This window comes from Podarcis raffonei, chromosome 11 (assembly GCF_027172205.1).
Source record: "Podarcis raffonei isolate rPodRaf1 chromosome 11, rPodRaf1.pri, whole genome shotgun sequence".
Lineage (NCBI taxonomy): Eukaryota > Metazoa > Chordata > Lepidosauria > Squamata > Lacertidae > Podarcis > Podarcis raffonei.
The window spans coordinates 10,574,151-10,594,616 of record NC_070612.1 but is presented as its reverse complement, the minus strand read 5'-3'; the positions used below and the strand labels follow the sequence as shown (position 1 = coordinate 10,594,616).

Below are 20,466 nucleotides of genomic sequence, written 5' to 3'. Positions count from 1 at the left end.
GCATTGAAAATGACAGTGGACTTCAGTATTTGAGATACACCCCATATACCTGGAATGCAGCTTTCTGCTTTTTGGGTGAAAAGGTTAATTCCAAGTAAAGCATTCATCAAGATAGACACAGAGTAGTTTTTAAATCTGTTTGTTAGCTGGGAACTAGGTTAAAACAAAAGGCTAAATATGCTTCTCTTGATGCTGAAAAGGTCAGGCTTGAGTCGGAACTGGCATTGAGAGCCTGTTGTATAGACAGCTTGTCTTGCAACAAATGGGTTGAGTAAAGCAGTAACAGTTCAGCTAAACAGATTTTTTCCTCTTTTTTTGTTATTCTCTCCCCCTCCCTCAAAATGGGTGTGGGTGCCTGATTTATGTAGAACTTAGCACCACCGAGTATGCTGTTGACTGACTTTGAAAAACATTTCTTCTTCTCAAGGTTATTGGTTTAAAAAAAAAAAAGAATTCTCAGAAGAGGCTTTTATTATGAGGCAACCAACTTAAAGAAATGCAGTTGGGTCAAATGTCACCCTAATAACAAAGATACCATTAAATATTGGGAGGATATGGGTGTTTAAATTTATGGAGCCTGAAATTATGTGTTAAAAGTGACTGGGCAAACAACCCATTTCGGCAAATGTGATTACAGGGGCAAAAGCGACCGGCTGAGCTGAGGAGAGAAAACACGGAGCAGAGTTGGCTGGTTAGCAAATATGTCCAGTCAGTCAGGAAGCAGTCATGCCAAGGCTCAGAAGCTGGAGCCTTGGTCTAGCCTTGCTGGTGCCAGCGATGTACAGGGGTCGGTCACAAGACCTTGCTAGCTTAACTCACCCTGTCAGCTCTCTGCTCTGACTTGGGAAGCTGCTTGATGGAGGATGCTAAATTCAGGTAGCTTGGCAGTGATATTGGTTAATCCGTTATTTTGCATGCTGTTAACTAAAAATGACAATTTTACAATTGTCACATGCACGTAAGGAATGAAGGTTGAGGATTATAATTTTTTGCTATGAAGTACTGTACATGAAAATATTCCTGGTGAAAGGTATGCTCTTTTATTCACTGGGGAAACCAAGTGATATGTTGCTTTTGTTTTTTTAAAAAGTGACTGAATTACAAAAAGTACATAAAGATTATATATAAGAGTGAAAGGGAAGTTGGGTGCATGAGCACAGGGAACCAGATTTCAACATGGTTTGGGAGTTTTCCACCTTGTCTAGAATTTCATCATTTCTGCAGGTGGGAACATCCCACAATAGTTAAGGTGTCCTCTCCAGAAAGGGTCTGTTTCTGGGAGGACAGCAGACTGAAGAGCATGACTCAAACTTTAAGACAGTTGTTGTTGTTTAGTCATTTAGTCGTGTCCGACTCTTCATCACCCCATGGACCAGAGCACGCCAGGCACTCCTGTCTTCCACTGCCTCCCACAGTTTGGTCAAACTCATGCTGGTAGCTTCGAGAACACTGTCCAACCATCTCGTCCTCTGTCGTCCCCTTCTCCTTGTGTCCTCCATCTTTCCCAACATCAGGGTCTTTTCCAGGGAGTCTTCTCTTCTCATGAGGTGGCCAAAGTATTGGAGCCTCAGCTTCAGGATCTGTCCTTCCAGTGAGCACTCAGGGCTGATTTCCTTCCGAATGGATAGGTTTGATCTTCTTGCAGTCTATGGGACTCTCCAGAGTCTCCTCCAGCACCATAATTCAAAAGCATCAATTCTTCGGCGATCAGCCTTCTTTATGGTCCAGCTCTCACTACCATACTTCACTACTGGGAAAACCATAGCTTTAAGACAGTAAGTCTACTCAAAACATTTGACACAAAGGACTCAGCTCATGCCCACAGTATGGTGGCTAATACCTCAAAAACAGCAAAGGGTAAAATATCAACGGTGGCCACAACACGAATAGAAGAGGTATTGCAGTTAAAACAAATCTGCAAAGACTTAGTGGAAGAATGGCGTTTAGGGTTTCAGTCGCTTGAAGCCTTAACTTCATAGATCAAGTAAATAAGGGTATGTGGCTTTGGAAGCTCTGGATCTAGGAATTTGTCATAGTGAAAAGCTGCAATGGTTAATCCAGTCTCAGTGGAATCTGCAGTAAAGCAAGATTATCTGAGAAACCATGGTCAGCTGACTGTGAGATTCTAGAATTGGTGGGAGGCAATGACATAGTGAGTTCTCTGCTAGAATGGTGGTCTGCACTTTTCCCAGACCTAGTGGTAGATCAAGCTGAGCCAGAATGGGCATATTACAGTGTTGGCCCTAAACCTGAGACAACTGCATTCCCCAAGATGACATAATCTCATTTGAAAAGTACAGGACAAATTAATGAAAGTTCTGAGAGATAAGGAGGATGTGGCACACAATGGGAAACCTGTAATGTTTTTGCAGAACCTAATTTAGGATACTTTTCTTAGATGGAAGGCAGAGAAATTTGAACAGTCCAAAGTACGTAATTATGTTTCAGATAGTAGTGGTAGATGGCATGGCACATACAGCTGTGAGACACATTGTAAAAATCAGGACCATATATTTAAAAAGCCTGCAAATTTTACTCAGTATATTGTTGTAATTCTAAACTAATATTATTAATAATTAAATATGCATACGGCCCTTCATCTGAAGATCCCAGGGCGGTTCACAACAGAAAAATATAAAATGAGAATACAAAATATATAACAGAACGAAAACAAAAACCCTCCAGAAAGTATTTATTCCATCCCAATTAAGAAGACTATTAGTATGCAAGTGTTCACATTACCCAAAACTCTTCCCCCAACCTTACATTCTTTGAAAAAAACGGACCTAGTTCTTAAAAGTGCTAAAGGGGGGGACACCCTCCATTCCTGCTTCATTGCAGCATTCTTCTGTGTAACCCAAGATCTTAACCCTAATTATGGCTGCAATCCCGTGCACACTTTTCTGAGACAAAGCCTTGTTTTAATAGCCAACAATTCCACTTCTTATATAGGCATAGAATTGGTCTTAAAGTCTAAGAGTGTCCTAACTTCGTATTTTTCGCTCTATAAGATGCACCACACCATAAGACGCACCTAGTTTTGGGAGGAAGAAAACAAGGAAAAAAATATTCTGAATCTCAGAAGCCAGAACAACAAGAGGGATCGCTGCACAGCGAAAGCAGCGACCCTTCTTGCTGTTCTGGCTTCTGGGATAGCTGCGCAGCCTGCATTTGCTCCATAAGATGCACACACATTTCCCCTTACTTTTTAGGAGGGAAAAAGTGAGTCTTATAGAGCAAAAAATACGGTAGTTTAGAAACACTGAAATCATCTATAATCTTAGAATGGTACCTGAGGGGATGCTGAGCCTCATTGCTATGGCTCTTCAATGTCCCTCCCCTTCCACCAAAATTTGTTTGGGCCCCCTTGCCATTATTGTACTAGTCTTGGATTTAGCATCGTAGAACTAAAATGTTCTGTGTTATTTCGTTGCATTTATGTCAACCTTAAATAACCTTTATATTTGTATCTGCTGTGCCTGAAAACTTGTCATGTTTTAATACGTCAAAGCTAAGCCAATCTACGGTAGTTTTGAATACTTGAATGCTTTATTTTGTTTTGCCAGACTTTATGTCGCCTAGAAACAATCCTTTCATAATTAGTTTTTAGTAGTCTTTTCTTCTGTGTAGCATACTAGTGTTGGATAATTATCTTAGTCAAATGCCATTCACTGTGTTAAGCTTGCATTCTAAATTACACACAGCCTGTAAAATATTGGTGAGAAATTCGTGCATTTTCTTATATAGTGTGTGATATCGCTGTCAGTCTTCAGAGTCTATTATCTAATTGTCTACTGGAGCAACATGTTTTCTTATGCCTAAATATTTAAGAATAATGATTCGCATTCCACCAAGCATTGAAATTACAAGCTACTTTTTAATTGACCTATCCAGTGCCCTGTTAGTTTCCATGCTTACCAAGCCCATATGTCTGAGCTCTAGGGACTTTGGAATTTAACTGACAAATTGGCTTAATTCAAGGAGAGTTTGTGTGCCTATGAAGTGTGTTTTTTAGTCTCTGTGATTTGGCAAAACTAGTCAGTGGAAAGATAAGAAACCAAAGGGGTCGTTGGAGTATTTATATAGTGAGGTGGTATTACTGTATTTTTCGCCCCATAGGATGCACCGCCCTATAGGACGCACCTAGTTTTGGGGGGGGGAATAAAGAAAAACAAATTATTTTTCCCCCCCAGGCACGGGGCTGGCACAGGGGAAGCGCGAGCTTCCCCCGACCCCAGCCCCCGGAAGAGCCTGCTATCCGCAAGCCTAGGGAGCCGCGCCGGTCTCCCCAGGCTTGCGGACAGCTGTGCGAAGCCCGGGCACGCTGAGGCTTCCTAATGCAGGCAGCTCTGCGCGACCCTCCAGAGGCCGGCGCGGCTTGGCGCCGGGCTCCGGAGGGTCGCACAGAGCTGCGTGGACCCTGGGAGGGCAGGCAGCTCTGCGCGACCCTCCGCAGGCCGGCGCGGCTTGGCGCCGGGCTCCGGAGGGTCGCACAGAGCTGCGTGGACCCTGGGAGGGCAGGCAGCTCTGCGTGACCCTCCGGAGGCCGGCGCGGCTTCGCGTCGGGCTCCGGAGGGTTGCGCAGAGCTTCCTGAAGCCTGGAGAGCGAGAGCCTCTCACTCTCCAGGCTTCAGCGAAAGCCTGTATTCGCCCCTTAGGACGCACCCACATTTCCCCTTCATTTTTGGAGGGGAAAAAGTGCGTCCTATAGGGCAAAAAATACGGTATATTGTTTCCCTCTTTTTGTTGATCGGTTCTCATCCAGCTTGTATAAGAGTACAAAATTAAATGTGTGTGTGTGTGCGTGTGTGCGTGTGTGCATGCATGCATGTATGATCAATGTGCATGGCACTTACTGAGTACAAGAGGAGAAAGGGTTCTGCCCTAAGGACCCAACATAGGAAACAGGAAGAAAAGGGAAGAGGAGGCAGGTGTAAGCAGAAAAGCCAATGGGTGGGTATTCAGCTAAGTTTTACTCAGGTAAAGGTAAAGGGACCCCTGACCATTAGGTCCAGTCGGGGCCAACTCTGGGATTGCGGCACGCATCTCACTTTATTGGCCGAGGGAGCCGGTGTACAGCTTCCAGGTCATGTGGCCAGCATGAATAAGCTGCTTCTGGCGAACCAGAGCAGTTCTCGGAAATGCCGTTTACCTTCCCGCCGGAGCGGTACCTATTTATCTACTTGCTTTCGAACTGCTAGGTTGGCAGGAGCAGAAACCGAGCAACGGGAGCTCATCCCGTCACGGGGATTCGAACTGCCGACCTTCTGATCGGCAAGTCCTAGGCTCTGTGGTTTAACCCACAGCGCCACCCACGTCCCTTATTTTACTCAAGTAGACCTGTTGAAATCAGTGAACTTCGCTTACTTATGTTCATTAATTAGCCATGTTCATTAATTTCAGTGAGTCAAAATTAGTTGAATACTACCCAGTACGAGGTTGCTTCCATTGTATGTGCTCAGACTTAGTTATTGACTTAGTTACATGAAGGAGTTGAGCCAAAGGCTTCACTGGAAAGGTTAGTTTTGCATGTATTCTGCAGCTTAGTAAAGAAAAAGGCTTTCACAATAGTGCCATACTTATTTATTGCACTGATACAGATAAAAACAACCTTCCTTCTTTGGCTTTGTAAATTATTATTTTTTGTGCACAGCAGATGCAGGATAATTTAATTTTGTTGCACCTACTTTTGTCTTTGTGTTGGGTAGCCACATTGGCATAAATTCATAGTTGGGCAGTTTTATGCTGGCACAGCTTCCCAATTTGGGGCACAAGCTCATCACAGTGTCTAGCTGAATCTAGGGAGTGGCATCGCAGCATAGTACCATCAGATTGCATGTGGATATAATTTGTGTGACTCCTTTTAAATTGCATACTGAAGATGGTTAATTTCTGAATTTTGAGATTATTTCTATATGTTCTGCATTGGTGATCAAGAAGTTCTAACCTATTGGAGTGAGCTGCAGATAGGACTGCATATCAAGTCTAGGCCTCTAAAATGTCTTAATTTGAATCAGAGTTCAATATACAGTTCATACAGGCTAGCTGCAAGACCTAAATCAGATATCCTTGTCTTCCATTTAGCTGGCCTATGGACAGTGTTCACATTGGGAGGCGTGGGCAGCAAGCGTGCTCCTCAGCAGGAGGAGTCTTCACCTCTAGCTAATCAAAGTCTTCTGTTGCTACTTGTGCTAGCAAATCTGACTGATGCACCAGATACACCAAACCCTTACAGACAAGCTATTATGTCCTTCAAGAACACACAAGGTATGTACCTTTTTAAAAACCTATCCATCTGTCAAGAATCAAAGAGAGAGTTGAACTTGGGAACCTTGCAGTAGAATCTTAGTTTGGTTATGGGCTTGTTGGCATTAAGAGGACCCAAAGTAGGTCATTACAGCTGCACTATCACTCTAGAAATAAATGTTGTTGGTTTTTTTTAGAATTAGGGTCCTCAAATGCATGTCTGGGCTAAAGGTGGGTCCATTGTCTGAAAAGTTTGAATACTGTTGAACTAACCCTTGAAGACTCACCTCACTATGGGGAAATCACCAAATCAGTAAGATGAATCCCTTTCAAACTCTTTGTTTTCCCCCCCTCCAGATAGCACTGCTCTTCCTTCACCAAATCCTCACACTTTCCAGATTAATTTTAACAGTTTATACACCACTTTGTGTGAGCAGCAAAACTCTGATCAAGCAACCCTTCTTTTGTACATCCTTCTGCATCAGAACAGCAATGTTCGAACGTATATGTTGGCTCGAACAGATATGGAAAATCTGGTAAGTAATTTACTTATTCCACTGCTTTGCCGATCTAATACAGTGGTACCTCTGGTTGAGAATGGCATCAGTTCCAGAGGCCTGTTCGCAACATGAAAAGAATGCAACCCGTAGCGGCGTGTCTGCGCACATGCGGGTTGTGATTCACCACTTCTGCGCATGCACGTGACATCATTTTGCGCTTCTGTGCATGCGCGAGCGGCAAAACCCGGAAGTAACCCTTTCCGGTGCTTCTGGGTCGCCACGGGATGCAACCTGAAAGAACGTAACATGAAGCAGACGTAACGTGAGGTATGACTGTATTCAGCAGAGGATCTTGCTTGTGAAAAGTTTGTTCGTGTACACCATCACAGATATTCCCACTCTTGGCAGAGGAAAGTGTATTTAAATTGTATGCAGAATGCATTTACTTGGCTATGGATCAACCAAGCCCTGGTATCCACTTTACCCTACTTCAGTGATTATAACACCATAGCATCCCTCAATCTTCAAAAACCCATGTGTTTGCTCGTTCCTGCAGTTTAGCCATTCATTGCTGTGAAAGAGATTGAAATAATTTGCTGGATGGGGAGAACCCTGCAGGATGTTTTTTCTTAAATGGAAGCAGCAAAACTGTCTTAAACCCATGTTGGATATTATTAATGATAAAATATCACGCTCAGTCCACTTTACCTGCCAGAATGATGGAATTAGATGTATATTATTATTAGCTCTGTCAGCTCTAGAAATTTAGAATGTGATGATCCATCATAAAAGCATTGCCAAGAGTCTTGTTTATTAGGAATTGAATTTTATGTTTCCTCATAGGAGTTTATTTAACTCTCCCCACCCCCGACTGCTTTAAAAACACATACAAACGAAAGGGAGTTAAGAATTTTTGGTCAGTTGTGTGTGTTTTCATCTCTTTTTCTGAAGCTATTAAATTACTAACAAAATGGTTATGTAAAATCAGAGGGATCTAAAACTGTATGTATATGTTTGTCTTGGGAACTTTTGAATACTAAACTACTCCATCCCTATTTTTCTCTCTTCAAGGTTTTGCCAATTCTTGAGATCCTTTATCATGTCGAAGAAAGGAACTCTCACCATGTTTACATGGCTCTGATAATTTTGTTAATCCTTACTGAAGATGATGGCTTCAATCGATCCATTCATGAAGTGGTAAGTTATGAGCCATAAGAAATCAATTTAAAATATAAATGTGCTTCTGTATAAAGATGAATTTGGTCTTTTTGTTGCCAAGTTCACTCTGATGGTGGTTGTCATGTCAGCATAGCTGATTTTTATGCATTCAATTTGTTCCTAAGCATTTGAGATTCTGTAGTCTTTTCCTATAGGTCTTAAGCCTTTTATACTGAGGCTAATCAAGAAACTCTTATTGCACCTTGAGTCAGGTCCATTTTGGATGACAAACTTGAGAAATATAACATAACTGATTTACTTTACACAGTATATAGAGTCTAAAAGGAAGAAGTTATGTCCAGTGAGTTTTTGGCTAAGCCTGCATTTTAACTGCAATTGTGATGCAGTTCATGAATGGATTTCAAAATGTTAGGTTGGGTCCAGACTGTTATTTCCATTTCGGCCTCACTGAAATTACTGTGAAAAGTTTGTCATGACTATCTTTTTTTATTTCAGAGGGAGCTTAGGTTGGATCCATCCAACTATTTATAAGCCATTTCTTTAAACCAAATGATGGAGGCGCTCTGACCTGATCATTGAGTTTTGTCTGTTCACACTCTTCCACCCCACACTCTCCAGTTTATATGCTTATTTTGAATATTGGAGCAAACCTATCTATAATGAGAAAAATTAGAAAATTGGCAGTCTGTAGATGAAATAAAGCATAATAGCTAGGATTCGTGGAACTACTTCAGTTCCTAGAAGAAACTTGTGGTAGACCAAAGGAACATTCCCCTCCCCCCCCCCTTTGAACAGCTTAATTCTTCCCACTCCCGACTATATTGCAAACTGTTTTTGAAATATCCCTCAGTTTTGAAAGTCTTTTTGTTCAGCATGGGTGGGGATATACTTTTCTAAACATATTTTTTAAAAAATATAAATTGAAAATATATGCAACAGAAATCTTTTGTAGCCATTTTCAAGAGGGCCTCTAAAAAAATTATGCTAGTTTATTTTAGCAACTTTGAAAGGCACAACTTTTGTCCTATGGTTAAAGATTAAGAAAATAAAAATAATAAAGACATTTTGCATCATAATGGGCCGACCATCCTGTCCTTCGTTGCACGTCTTCCTTTTATAGCCGCATTGCCTTTGCCAATCTCTGTATGTATTTTCCTTTTGTGGTATTACACCCACAATTATTTATTGATATTTAAGATTAATTTTAGTAAGTGCCATTTTATAAATTGCTGATTATATAGACACTTTCCTGGGTTCCCCCAAAGAAGCCGCAAAAGCTTTCCTGTCTGGTTAAAAGATTTTTGTTTGAAAAGAAAATGTGGTTTTGGCTTCCTTGGAAAGAAGATCAAAAATAAGAGATCTTTCTGCTATTGGCTTCAGACAAACAGCTACCTATGCCTGTATTGAGTCCAGTTTTATTAATAATGAAAACCACAACTGTTAAGTAAACCTAATATGACATCCACAAGGGCAACCAAGACGTCAGTGAGCTTGTCTTTGTGTACTTCTGATCCTGAATGCACATCTCTGTATATATTGGCAGCCAGTGCAGTTCTTTCAAAATTAGTGTTATATGCTGATAGGAACTGAGCTGCTATATTCTGGACTAACTGCAACTTTCAAGTCACCTTCAAGGGCATAGAGCAGGGGTCCACAACCTTTATCAGCCATGGGCCTGTCCACCATCCCTCAGACCATTTGGTGGGCTGGACTATATATATATTTTAAAATGAACAAATTCCTATGCCCCACAAATAACCCAGAGATACATTTTAAATAAAAGGACATATTCTACTCATGTAAAAACATGCTGATTCCCGGGCCGTCCTTTAGCCGGATTGAGAAGGCGATTGGGCCGCATCCGTTCTACGGGCCTCAGGTTGCCTACCCCTGTCATAGAGCATGTTACCCTAATCCAACCTCAAGGCTACCAGCACATGGGTCAGAGTAGCAAGACTCTCTCCAGAAATAATCATAGCTGGTGAACCAGACATAGCTGGTAGTGATGTGACCACGTGGTGTGACATGATTAGATTCACTCGTAGACAATATTTTTCTCAGGTCTGAACATATTTCTCTATATAAAGTCTGAGCTGCTGAAAATATTGATTTCATTTCATTCATTCATTCAGTTTATTTATACAGCTCAAAGCAGTTATAAAACTAGACAAAAACAACTTTGGAGTCCAACATATATCCTTTGGTTGCATCCACTTTAAAATTGCCATGCATCAAACATGGAGATTTCTAGTCTTTTTGTTTGGATTGTGGTGGGGGGGGGGGACCATAGTCCAGAGAACAGCACTATTATACTTGTTTGTTTGTTTGCATTCCACCTTTTTCCCAGACCAAGACTTAAGCTGTCTTACACAAATTAAAATAACATAGATAAAATTTAACTGTAACAAAATTAAAATGATTTTAAAACAAATATATTAAGTTACTGATAATAACAGGCAGTAGAAGACAATCAAATATGCTCTTTCCTTTCTTTATTTCAGATATTGAAAAATATTACTTGGTACTCAGAACGTGTATTAACAGAAATTTCCCTGGGGAGTCTCCTGATACTAGTAGTAATAAGGACTATTCAGTACAACATGACCCGAACGAGGGTAAGAACTGATTTTGGGATGATTTCATGTAGAACGGACTTGATCAACTTTAATTGCTAATTCCTCTCCACGTCCCCAGACCAGCCTTTCCTAGCACTGGAGACACAGAGACTGTTCACTTTAGTTTGGTGTTGTTATTTTAAAAGCCTTTAAGAATTCCCCCCTCTTTGTTCCCCACCTGCCATGTTTAGAAAAGGGAAGCTGCATTATTACAAGCCTTTAAAAAAAATCGTATAAAATAAAAATTAAGGACTGAAGAAGAATAAAAGTTGTTCAGCTTTGTTTCTGACCAGGGTTAAATATATAGTCACACTCTAAAAATATGCAGTGACAATTCCTTAAAAGACCTAAGCATATTGAGCCACGATTGCACAAGTTGTTGCTAAGGCTTATCCCTAAAATCAGAGCACAAGTTGGGTTTGTCTTCATTGCAACTTTGCCTCCGGTAAACGGATGTTAGACTGGTGAGTGATTTCCTTTTGACAGGTCTTGCTGTATACAGAAAGGATAGTTTGATGTGTGTGTTTTTTCCCCTCCTCATCTCCTACAGGACAAATACCTTCATACAAATTGTTTGGCAGCTTTAGCCAATATGTCAGCACAGTTCCGCTCACTTCATCAGTATGCCGCTCAGAGGATCATCAGGTAAATACAAGCCTTTTACAAAATATTTAAACTAGCTTCAACCTAAATTCCGCAGGATAGATACTTGAATTTCCTATTGCTCAGGTTTGAATATTAACCCAGGTAAATTCTGTTCAGCTTCATGAAGTCTAGGTTAAATCTTAAACTGCAATACAGTGTGCTCCATTTATACTTGAGCTGCTTGCTAATGACGTCTGCCTATGCCCGCCAAAAATGGTTAACTACATTGAATAGGTGGCCAAAAGGCTGCTCCATAAGGGTGAATGGGGCTCTACCCCACCAATAACAGGGCTTACCCAAATTTACCTTTTGCCCCACACTTTCTAGGCACAGGTCTCTGCTTTCCTGGTCTGTGTGTGAATGGTTTTTTCCCTTGCCGCTTTTGCTAGGAAAACTCGGACTTTACTGTTGAATTGGAGCAAATGGCAATTCGAGTTTTTTCAGATTGCAGTTTGCTTTGATTCGAGCAGTAAAGAGTGGGTTTTCACAGGGAAAGCACGCTTGGGATCTGGGGCACGCTTGGACACCTAGAAAGCCCAGACCTGTGCCGAGAAATGTGCAGCAAAGGTAAGTGTGGAAGAGCCCTGGTTGTCTTCTTACTTGCATGCCGTCCAGTGGGGGGCCATGCCTGTCATCTTCCTCCTCCATCTCTGTGTTGCTCTTGTAGACCACAGCAAGGAGGAGATTGGGGACAGACGGAGATGAATTAGTTTTCTGTGGCTCCCATTGGCTCAGGCTCCACCTCCTCTTGGCCTCCCTTTTGCCCTACCACTCCCAATGGGCAGCCGCTGCCACTGGCAAACACTAATATTGCCTGTTACTGCTGACACACTAGGGAAAGTGCTGTGTAATCTGTTTAGTGAATGGCATGGGACAAATAAATATACTGGTGTGTTAGACCAGTATGATTATTATAGATTCTTGTGAAGTCATGGTCCCTCAATAGCAGAGGTCGCTATGTAATATAAGCAGCCTCTCCTGTATGTTGTACTTCTTTCCATTTTTGATGGCACAGCAGAACTTCTGCTTGAATCTGAGCTCTGTTGTCCCAAAATCTTCCAAATCAACAACTTCCCTGCTAGTCATTTTTCCCGCATTGTACTTTCTAGGGCTTTCCTTGGGACCAGTTGTGACCCATTAAATACATCTGTTTCCCAGAATTCCTTCCATGATGTTTGTTACATTACGAGCTGATCCCTTAGATTCTATTGTTTTTCCTGTGTTTAGTTTTGCTTGGTTTTAAGTGTGACTTGGATATTATAATGTTTTTCTCTTGGGAAGGTTTTTACTCTGAAAGGTGAGGGCTAAATTTTTAAATAAAGAAGACTGCAATGCACACACACACCCTTATCTGTCATGCTTGGAGCAGTGGGAGCCTCAAACAGTTCTGCCGGCATCACTTCTTTGGTGTAGAGCTGTCAGATGTTGTGGTTGCTCGAGAGCAAACAGGCAAGACTCCGACCTGTCTTTTCCAGGCTTTCTTAGTGCAAAACTACTTACAGTGAAGAGCGTCACAAGTTCATGTCTGGCTCAGTCGCTAGCAGAATCTGGGAGTCTTTGTACCTCCCCCAGTATAACAGTCGCTTGACCCCCAACCTTCTCCACCCCTCCCTGCGCCAAAACCTACTGTGCAGAGTGGGCGCTGGCAAAGGGGTACTTCCCTCCTCTCCGGCTTGCTCAGCCTCAGCGTTGAGGCTCTTCCTAGCATCCCCTGGTCCTATCACCTCCTCCCCACTGGAGGTGGGGCTTTCCGCCTCGCCAGAGGAAGAACTGCTTTGCAAGACTTTTGGAGGTTCCCTATAACACAACTGCCCTTCTACCTCCCGCCTCTGAGCTGATGGCAGTTCCCTGACAAGAGCTCTCCATTCTGCCGGCAGGATTCCCACCAGCAGTAGCTTACATAAAGCAAATGGGGGAGGGGATGAGCTAGCCTGGGATCTACTGGTCCTCTGCATCAGACCCACTCCTGGCCCAACAGCTATGCCAAATTTCTGGGCCTCCCCACCTTCCACTCGGCCCTGGGTGTGTAGTTGTGGGTGTGATAGTGACTCAACTGCTGCCCATTTGGTTTTCAGATTGTTCTGCAATATAGTAGTCATCAAGCTTTCCAGACTTGGGGTCCATCTTCAAACCTAACCTGCATATTGAGGCACCTATTTAAATTTGTTGTTGTTGTTTTTATTATATTAGTTTGTATCTCTTCCTCTCCCCTCTCCCCTTTTTATTCCTCTCTTAACAATAAATAAATCCTGAAATAGTGATTGGGAGGAGAATGGTGCTGGCCTTGTGGTACAGCAAGTACAACCCACGTTACCTCCAAGCACAGTCTCTTGGTGGATCCTGTTTATTCTAGTTGGAGATTAGTGCTGTAATACAGTTCTCATTCCATGTAAATAGATGTTTCTGACTTTCCAGATTGCTAGTTGTTTCTAGCAGCAGCTCCTGCACAAGGAACCCTTACATGTTATATAAAAGTTAATTCCAATTTAATTTTGAAAGCACTTCATTTTAAGAAAATTGATGATGTGGTGACAAATACTATATTTATTTTCTAAAGCAGCCAATTCAAGAAAATGTGGCTTGGATTATTACCACAAGCATCGCCTTACTTTGAGAGTGGGTTAGGAGAGTGGGCTTTTGAGACACAGAAAATGTGGTCTATAAGCTTTCAGTAGACCTGGTTGTGGAACTGAGCAGCAAGCATATTTGTAGGTAACACATGACTATGATGAATTATTTTAGGTGAAGTAAAATCAGCAAGTGCAACTTTAATTTTATTGCTTTAGGAATTCTCAACTCAAAATCTACTTAGCCGTACAGCTGACAGAGCACAGACGGCCATAATTCAAGATTCACCAGATGCTCTAGTAATTCCTTCCTTAATGTGAGAAGTAATTCAACTTCTATGGAGGCTTTTTTAAATCCTCCTATGAGTACGGACTGCCAATAGTTTTAAATTATGAAGACTATTGTGGATTAAAGGTTGTACTGAGACTTGTCATTTATAGTTCAACCAGGGCCTCAGTAAAATAGAACTTTGTGCCACAGAGTAATTGACACATTCTTCAGTCATTAATGTTGACAGATTTGTGTAAATCATTTCCTCACGCTCAGCTGCTAGCAGTGAAATTAGATGTAACAGATTACTTGGATGGACACTGCCACTGAATTTAATCATTATCAGAATCATCCTTAATTATGTAAGAGTAAATAGAGTCCCAAACTATAATGCTATTCATAACATGTAGATTGCATTTCATTTTTCAATATTTAAAGAATGTTCTGATGCAGAAAGGCAGATGATTCTATAAAAGGATTATTACTTTGCTAATTGCCTTAGTATAGGCAATCATGTTCATAAGATGGCAAAACAAATAGTTTAGGACTTGGAGGTAAACTAGCTGTTCTGGTAGGTTATTTGCTTGTGTGTTTGTAAGATTTCTTATCCACCCTTCACCATAAGATCCCAAGGTGGATTACAACAATATACTAGAACAAAGCAGTATACATTTAGCAAAAGAGGCAACTCCCACAAAACAAAATAACTATCAAATTCTGGGGTAAAGAGGTATGTCTGCAACATATAGCAAAAGCTGTGCAATGAAGATGCTCAATGCACCTTTCTGGATACATAGGATATTTTGAGAGCCCATGTGTAGAAAAGTGACACATGCACATTATTGATCTTGGATCCTATTCAATGACTTAATCCAAGAATTTCCAGCTTCAGTTTTACTAGCTGAACCAGGCAGGTGCCTATATTATTTAAAAAGAGAAGAGTTATCACAGGACCACCATATCTTAAATTTGAACCTATGTGTAGAATGTCAATCTTGACAGTACATTTAGGAAATTGAGATCTATCCCACTAGAAATTGAGTTCTATACCCTCTAGACACTGGGGCACATTTTTTTCAGTTCTATAAAGGAGAGAATTAAGAGCTAACAGAACTTTAATTGAGGAACCTGCCCTGTTGGATAGGGGTTTGTCTCAGCTTCGCTTCGAGCCTTGGAGTGACATCACACTAGAAAGTGGAGAGTCATTTTGGTTCATTTTTCAAAGCCTCTGACATGTTGACTGCAGTGAGAAAATCAACAAATGCCTATAACATTTAAGCAAAATTGGATTGAATTTGCCGGCACAGTAGCACCTTCTGAGGTGGTGAAGCCAGCCAAACCTCTGGCAAATAGGTGTACAGTGAGGGAGTTATGGATAAACGAATATTTTTATCTTCTGCTCAGTTTGCCCCAAAGTTACAGAAAGTGCAAATGTGATTACGACAGAGCTGAATGTTTTGTTAGTGGGCAAGGCTCTGTGCCTGTGTCCTTGCTTTGTTGTGTGTGTTGTATGGCTCTGTGTTCTTTATTGTGTGACTGAACAGTGCAGTCCTATTCATAATTATCAGAAAGCCTACTGAATTTAAAGGGGTTTTCTCCCAGGTAAGTGGTTACCTTAAGCATACATATATACAGTTACCAAACATTACTGTAAAACTCGCCCTGCTGCAAAAGCTTTGAGGAATTATTTCAATTTTAATTAACACCATCGTTTCAATTCACTACCAGTGCTTCACCTTAAGAGTGAATATTAAATATTAAAACAGTCTAAAACAAACCACAGTCACAAGATTAGGGTGCTTCCCCAAAACATACATCTCAGGTAAAGATTTGCATCTTCAGCATATGACAAAAGCTGTACGATGAAGATGCCAGATTCATCTCTGTGGGGAAGGGAGTTCCACCACTTGCGAGCTGTCGCAGAGAATGCCCTCTCCCGTGTTGCCACCCCTAGAAGGGGGTGGAATTACCAAGAGGTGCTGCTTAAATGAGCACAGCCGTTATGTGTGGGATAGCACCTATTCAAAGGGATGCAGAAATAATACTTGGCGTCCTGAGAAGCATAAACGAAAGAAGCATATGCCAGTGGTATTAGCAGTAGCGTGATGACCTAGTTCAGCTGTAGTGAATCTTATAAGCTGATTAGCTACCCCGGTTCTGGGAGGTGTCACTGCAATTAGTGGAAAGTATTGTAACAAGATGAGGAGCCTATTCAGATTGAGGGCAGAAGTTTGTATTGGTGAATGATCACAGTGGAAGAAAAGGTCTCCTTAAAAAACCAATCTACTTTAAAGGGAATCTGCATGAGTTCTTTTATATAATACCAACCACTGCCTTTACATTTCTTACAGCATTAATGGTTCCCCTGTGAACTAAGTTCTGCTATTTAGCTGCATCGTCAAAATGACAATTGCTTCGTGTCCTGGCGTGTGGAACATATGGAGTTAAGGTTTAAGGCTAATAACTATAGTTTCCAGCATGGAAAAACTGTTGAACCCTGGTTAAGCCTGATCGAACCTTCTGGGGATTCAGAAACAGGCACCTGGTAGGATATTAATACACTCATTATCCATCTGGTGCAAGTATCCAAGTGTACTGAGTTCTATTAGATTGGTGCTGTGAGCCAGGAGGGCAGGGGGTCACAGGTTAGACAGATTGCCTAGATGGGCGGCTTACCAGCGTTGGACTTGGATAGCTACAAAACCTTGTGGAATATTTTCTGGCAAATATCTAGACTCTGAGTTCCGCATCTGGCTTTGAAATATGACAGCAACTATGACTTTGGTCTGGACCAGTTGCCAGCACTTACTTATGCTCTCTAAAATGTATTAATGCTTAACATGCCTGTAATTATTTTTTTTTGTAATTTCCATGTGCCTCAACTTTTTTTTGTACACTTAATGGTCACCCTGGGAATGGGACTCAAAAAAGCAGGAGCAAGGAAATGCGTTGCCTACCCTAAGAGGAGCCTGCTGGAACAGGCAAAATGTCCCATTTAGCCCAGCATCCTGTTGTCACAGTAGCCAGCTAGATGCCTGTGGGAAACCAGCAAACAGAACATGAGCACAAGAGCATTTCCCCCTCTTCCGGTTTCTATCAGCTGGTATGTAGAGACATTTCTGCCTCCAGTTGTGGAGGCAGAGCGTAGCCATCATGGCTAGTAGCTATCAATAGCCCTCTCCTCCGTGAATTTGTCTAATCCTCTTATAAAACCACAGGGACATGGGTGGTGCTGTGGGTTAAACCACAGAGCCTAGGACTTGCCGATCAGAAGGTCAGCGGTTTGAATCCCCGCGACAGGGTGAGCTCCCGTTGCTCAGTCCCTGCTCCTGCCAACCTAGCAGTTCAAAAGCATGTCAAAGTGCAAGTAGATAAATTGGTACCGCTCCAGCGGGAAGGTAAACAGCGTTTCCGTGCGCTGCTCCGGTTCGCCAGAAGCAGCTTAGTCATGCTGGCCACATGACCCGGAAGCTGTACGCCGGCTCCCTTGGCCAATAAAGCGAAATGAGCGCCGCAATCCCAGAGTCGGTCACGACTGGACCTAATGGTCAGGGGTCCCTTTACCTTTACCTTATAAAACCATCCAGGTTGGTGGCCATCACTGCCTCCTGGGGCAGCGAGTTCCCTAGTTTGACTATGTGTTTCATGAAGAAGTACTTTCTTCCAACATTCAGCTTCAGTGGATGACCATGAGTTCTAGTATTATGAGAGAGGAAGAAAAACGTTTCTCTTTCCAGTTTCTCCATGCCATGCATAATTTTATAAACCTCTGTCATGTCTCCTGTTACCCACCTTTTCCCTAAACTAAAACGTCCTGAATGCTGCAACCTTTCTTCAAAAGGGAGTCACTCCATCCCCTTGATCATTTTGCTTGCCCTTTTCTGAACTTTTCCCAACTCAGCAATACCCTTTTTGAGGTGAGGCAATCACATTACTCCGTAAGTGGTCACACCATAGATTTGTATAATGGTATATTTTTGTCATTGCTCCTCAGACTACTTGCGTTTTATCTTCTAAATGCCGAAATATCATTTTTTCCATTTGCACTCACTTTATCCTATTCTTGGTTCAGGACCTTTGGCTTTGCCTAATCAGACTCAAGCACACTGAGTAAGTTTTTTCAGAGGTTTAAATCGATACTGGAGAGCCGTTATTGTGGTTTGGTCCACTCTGAAAAAGCTGTATTCTCTTTTTTCTTTTTTTAAAAATAATGTTTATTACTTTTAATAGAAATAAGAAAACAGATAAGAAAGGACAAAAAAGAACAAATGAAACAATACAATACATAAACAATACAATACATAAAAACACAATACAATAAATAACAATACAATACATAAACAATACAGTGTATATAACAAGACTTTCCCCTAAATTATCTTTCATTTACTTGTTTCCTTGACCTGAAAAAGCTGTATTCTCTACAGTGAGGTTGTCTCTCTTCCTCTTCCAGGTTTCTGTAGCTATGTAGAAACATTTGCTTTCTAAATGGTGCCGTAAGGGAGAAAGCTACTCCTTTTACCAGTCTACAGAAATGAGTGCTTGTACCCAGCCAGAAGATGTGTTGGGAAGAAGTGATGGAAAGTAGATGAGACCTTGAAATGCAGAATTTCCAGATGAACAGTGGGCCCTTTGCAGAATGATCAGCCACAGCAAATACCAGTGTCTGATCAATTTGCACAGATTGTTGAATTTGCAGAGGTCACTGTTAGTCTTAGTACAAACAACTGTAGAAAGCAAGTCCTTTAATTCCATGGTAGTGTTTCTGTATTACCAAACATGTGTCTAGCCAAAGGATAAAAATAATACTAAATTTTGATAATATTGTTTCCTAAGCTGCTCTGGCTACTTGCCCTCCAAATAACTGGTACATCTGGGTGATTAATTTTTTTGTGTGCTTTGTTCTTGCCTGTTGATACTGTAAAAATAACTTCCCCTCAGCTCTCTTTTTACATTTCCTTAACATGGTTCAGCAGTTCTTTGTCTGGACGTAATCTATAAATCTTCTTTGGCCTTCCTTTCTATGACACTTGCTTCTTCTGGAGGTATAGGTTTGATCCCATATAATAACCTCCTTTTTTGTAAAGCCAAGACTCAAATTTTATTTTAATAGGGTTAATAGATAAGATGTTTTTCATTTCTCACTTCCTTCCTTTTTCTTTAATATCTGTAGTATTTAACATTGGCAATCTTCCATGGATAGAAGATTGGACCGATTGTTCTTACGGAATATTCTGCACATAGGTTTTTTTAACCTATAAGTATAAATTCTTTCATCTAAAATTTAATTTGTGTGCTGTCCCGTTCAAACCACAAACACTATTTAGATTTGTGTATGCCAGGTTAAATAATAGCATTCCAATGCTCTCTAATATCTGAATCTATCTTTAAATTTGGTGATGTTTAAGGAATTTGGGTTCAGAAAACATAGGTTTTTGCACCTGTAGTCATTTGTTTAATATGTTACAGTGACAGTGCAATTCTGTGCTTCTCTACTTGTAAGTCCTGTTGAATTCATTGATGTTCACTCTCTAGTGAGTGCATATAATATTAGTCAAATTTTGGACATTCAGGCTGCAATGTCAGCATTCACGTAAGAGTACTGATAATCTCAAATTAATCTGATGAATGCCTGGAAAGAGATCTGTTTCTCCACTATTTGGACATAGACAAGTAAATGATGACAATGATACTTAGGTGATTGTTAACATCACTTATGTTTGTTTGATTTTTGAAATATCAATACTATTTGTCTGGGATTTTCAGATAATGCATGTGAATTTGGTCATTCAGCAAAGAATGAATGGTTAGCCTTTTTTTGCTAAGTAATGCTGTCATATTTTCAAACAGGACTATGTATTTGTGTCTATTAATTGTGGGCATCAGAAACATGCAAACTGGATAGTAGTCATATTTAAGTTCAGAAGCCCTTGCCTGTATTGAAGCAATATTTTATTTAGGCAGCTTCCTTAAATTACTCTGTGCTTCCTTCAAGTGCTCAGAGTGATAGTAACTAAACAACAATGTGTTTTTAGGACCACATAAGCATGTGGATGATAGAGGACTCGAAAAACCCATCTTGAGCCAGAGGATTGGGGAGGCGCATATATATATATATATATATATATATATATATATATATATTCTTTTCAAAAAGCAAGGTATTGTTTAAATAGAATCTGGGATGAATTGATTGAATTGAATTGATTGAATAGAATCTGGGATGAATTGATACACCCACTCAACCTGCATGCTGAGTACATCTAGCAAACCATGCAAATAACGGCATGTACTAAAGGACCCAACCTGCACACAGAGGTTCTTGACAACTGTCACCAAGTTGTCATTACCCCCTTTGGGGGAAGGTGATAGAGAAGGTGATGGTGCCACAATTGCTGGCACTATTAGATGAGACTGGTTTTCTGGACCTATTTCCATCCAGG

General features: G+C 41.1%; 1 protein-coding gene across 5 annotated transcripts in view; it reads left to right on the top strand.

The window, feature by feature from the left end:
• Positions 1-20,466, top strand: part of DYM (dymeclin) — a 165,583-nt gene that overhangs the window by 62,545 nt on the left and 82,572 nt on the right. For all 5 annotated transcript variants that reach the window (XM_053408249.1, XM_053408253.1, XM_053408250.1 and 2 more), the window contains exons 10-14: positions 6,085-6,267; positions 6,604-6,782; positions 7,818-7,943; positions 10,427-10,540; positions 11,091-11,185. In XM_053408249.1, the coding sequence (XP_053264224.1) occupies positions 6,085-6,267; positions 6,604-6,782; positions 7,818-7,943; positions 10,427-10,540; positions 11,091-11,185 (697 nt within the window). The remainder of the gene's footprint in view (positions 1-6,084; positions 6,268-6,603; positions 6,783-7,817; positions 7,944-10,426; positions 10,541-11,090; positions 11,186-20,466) is intronic.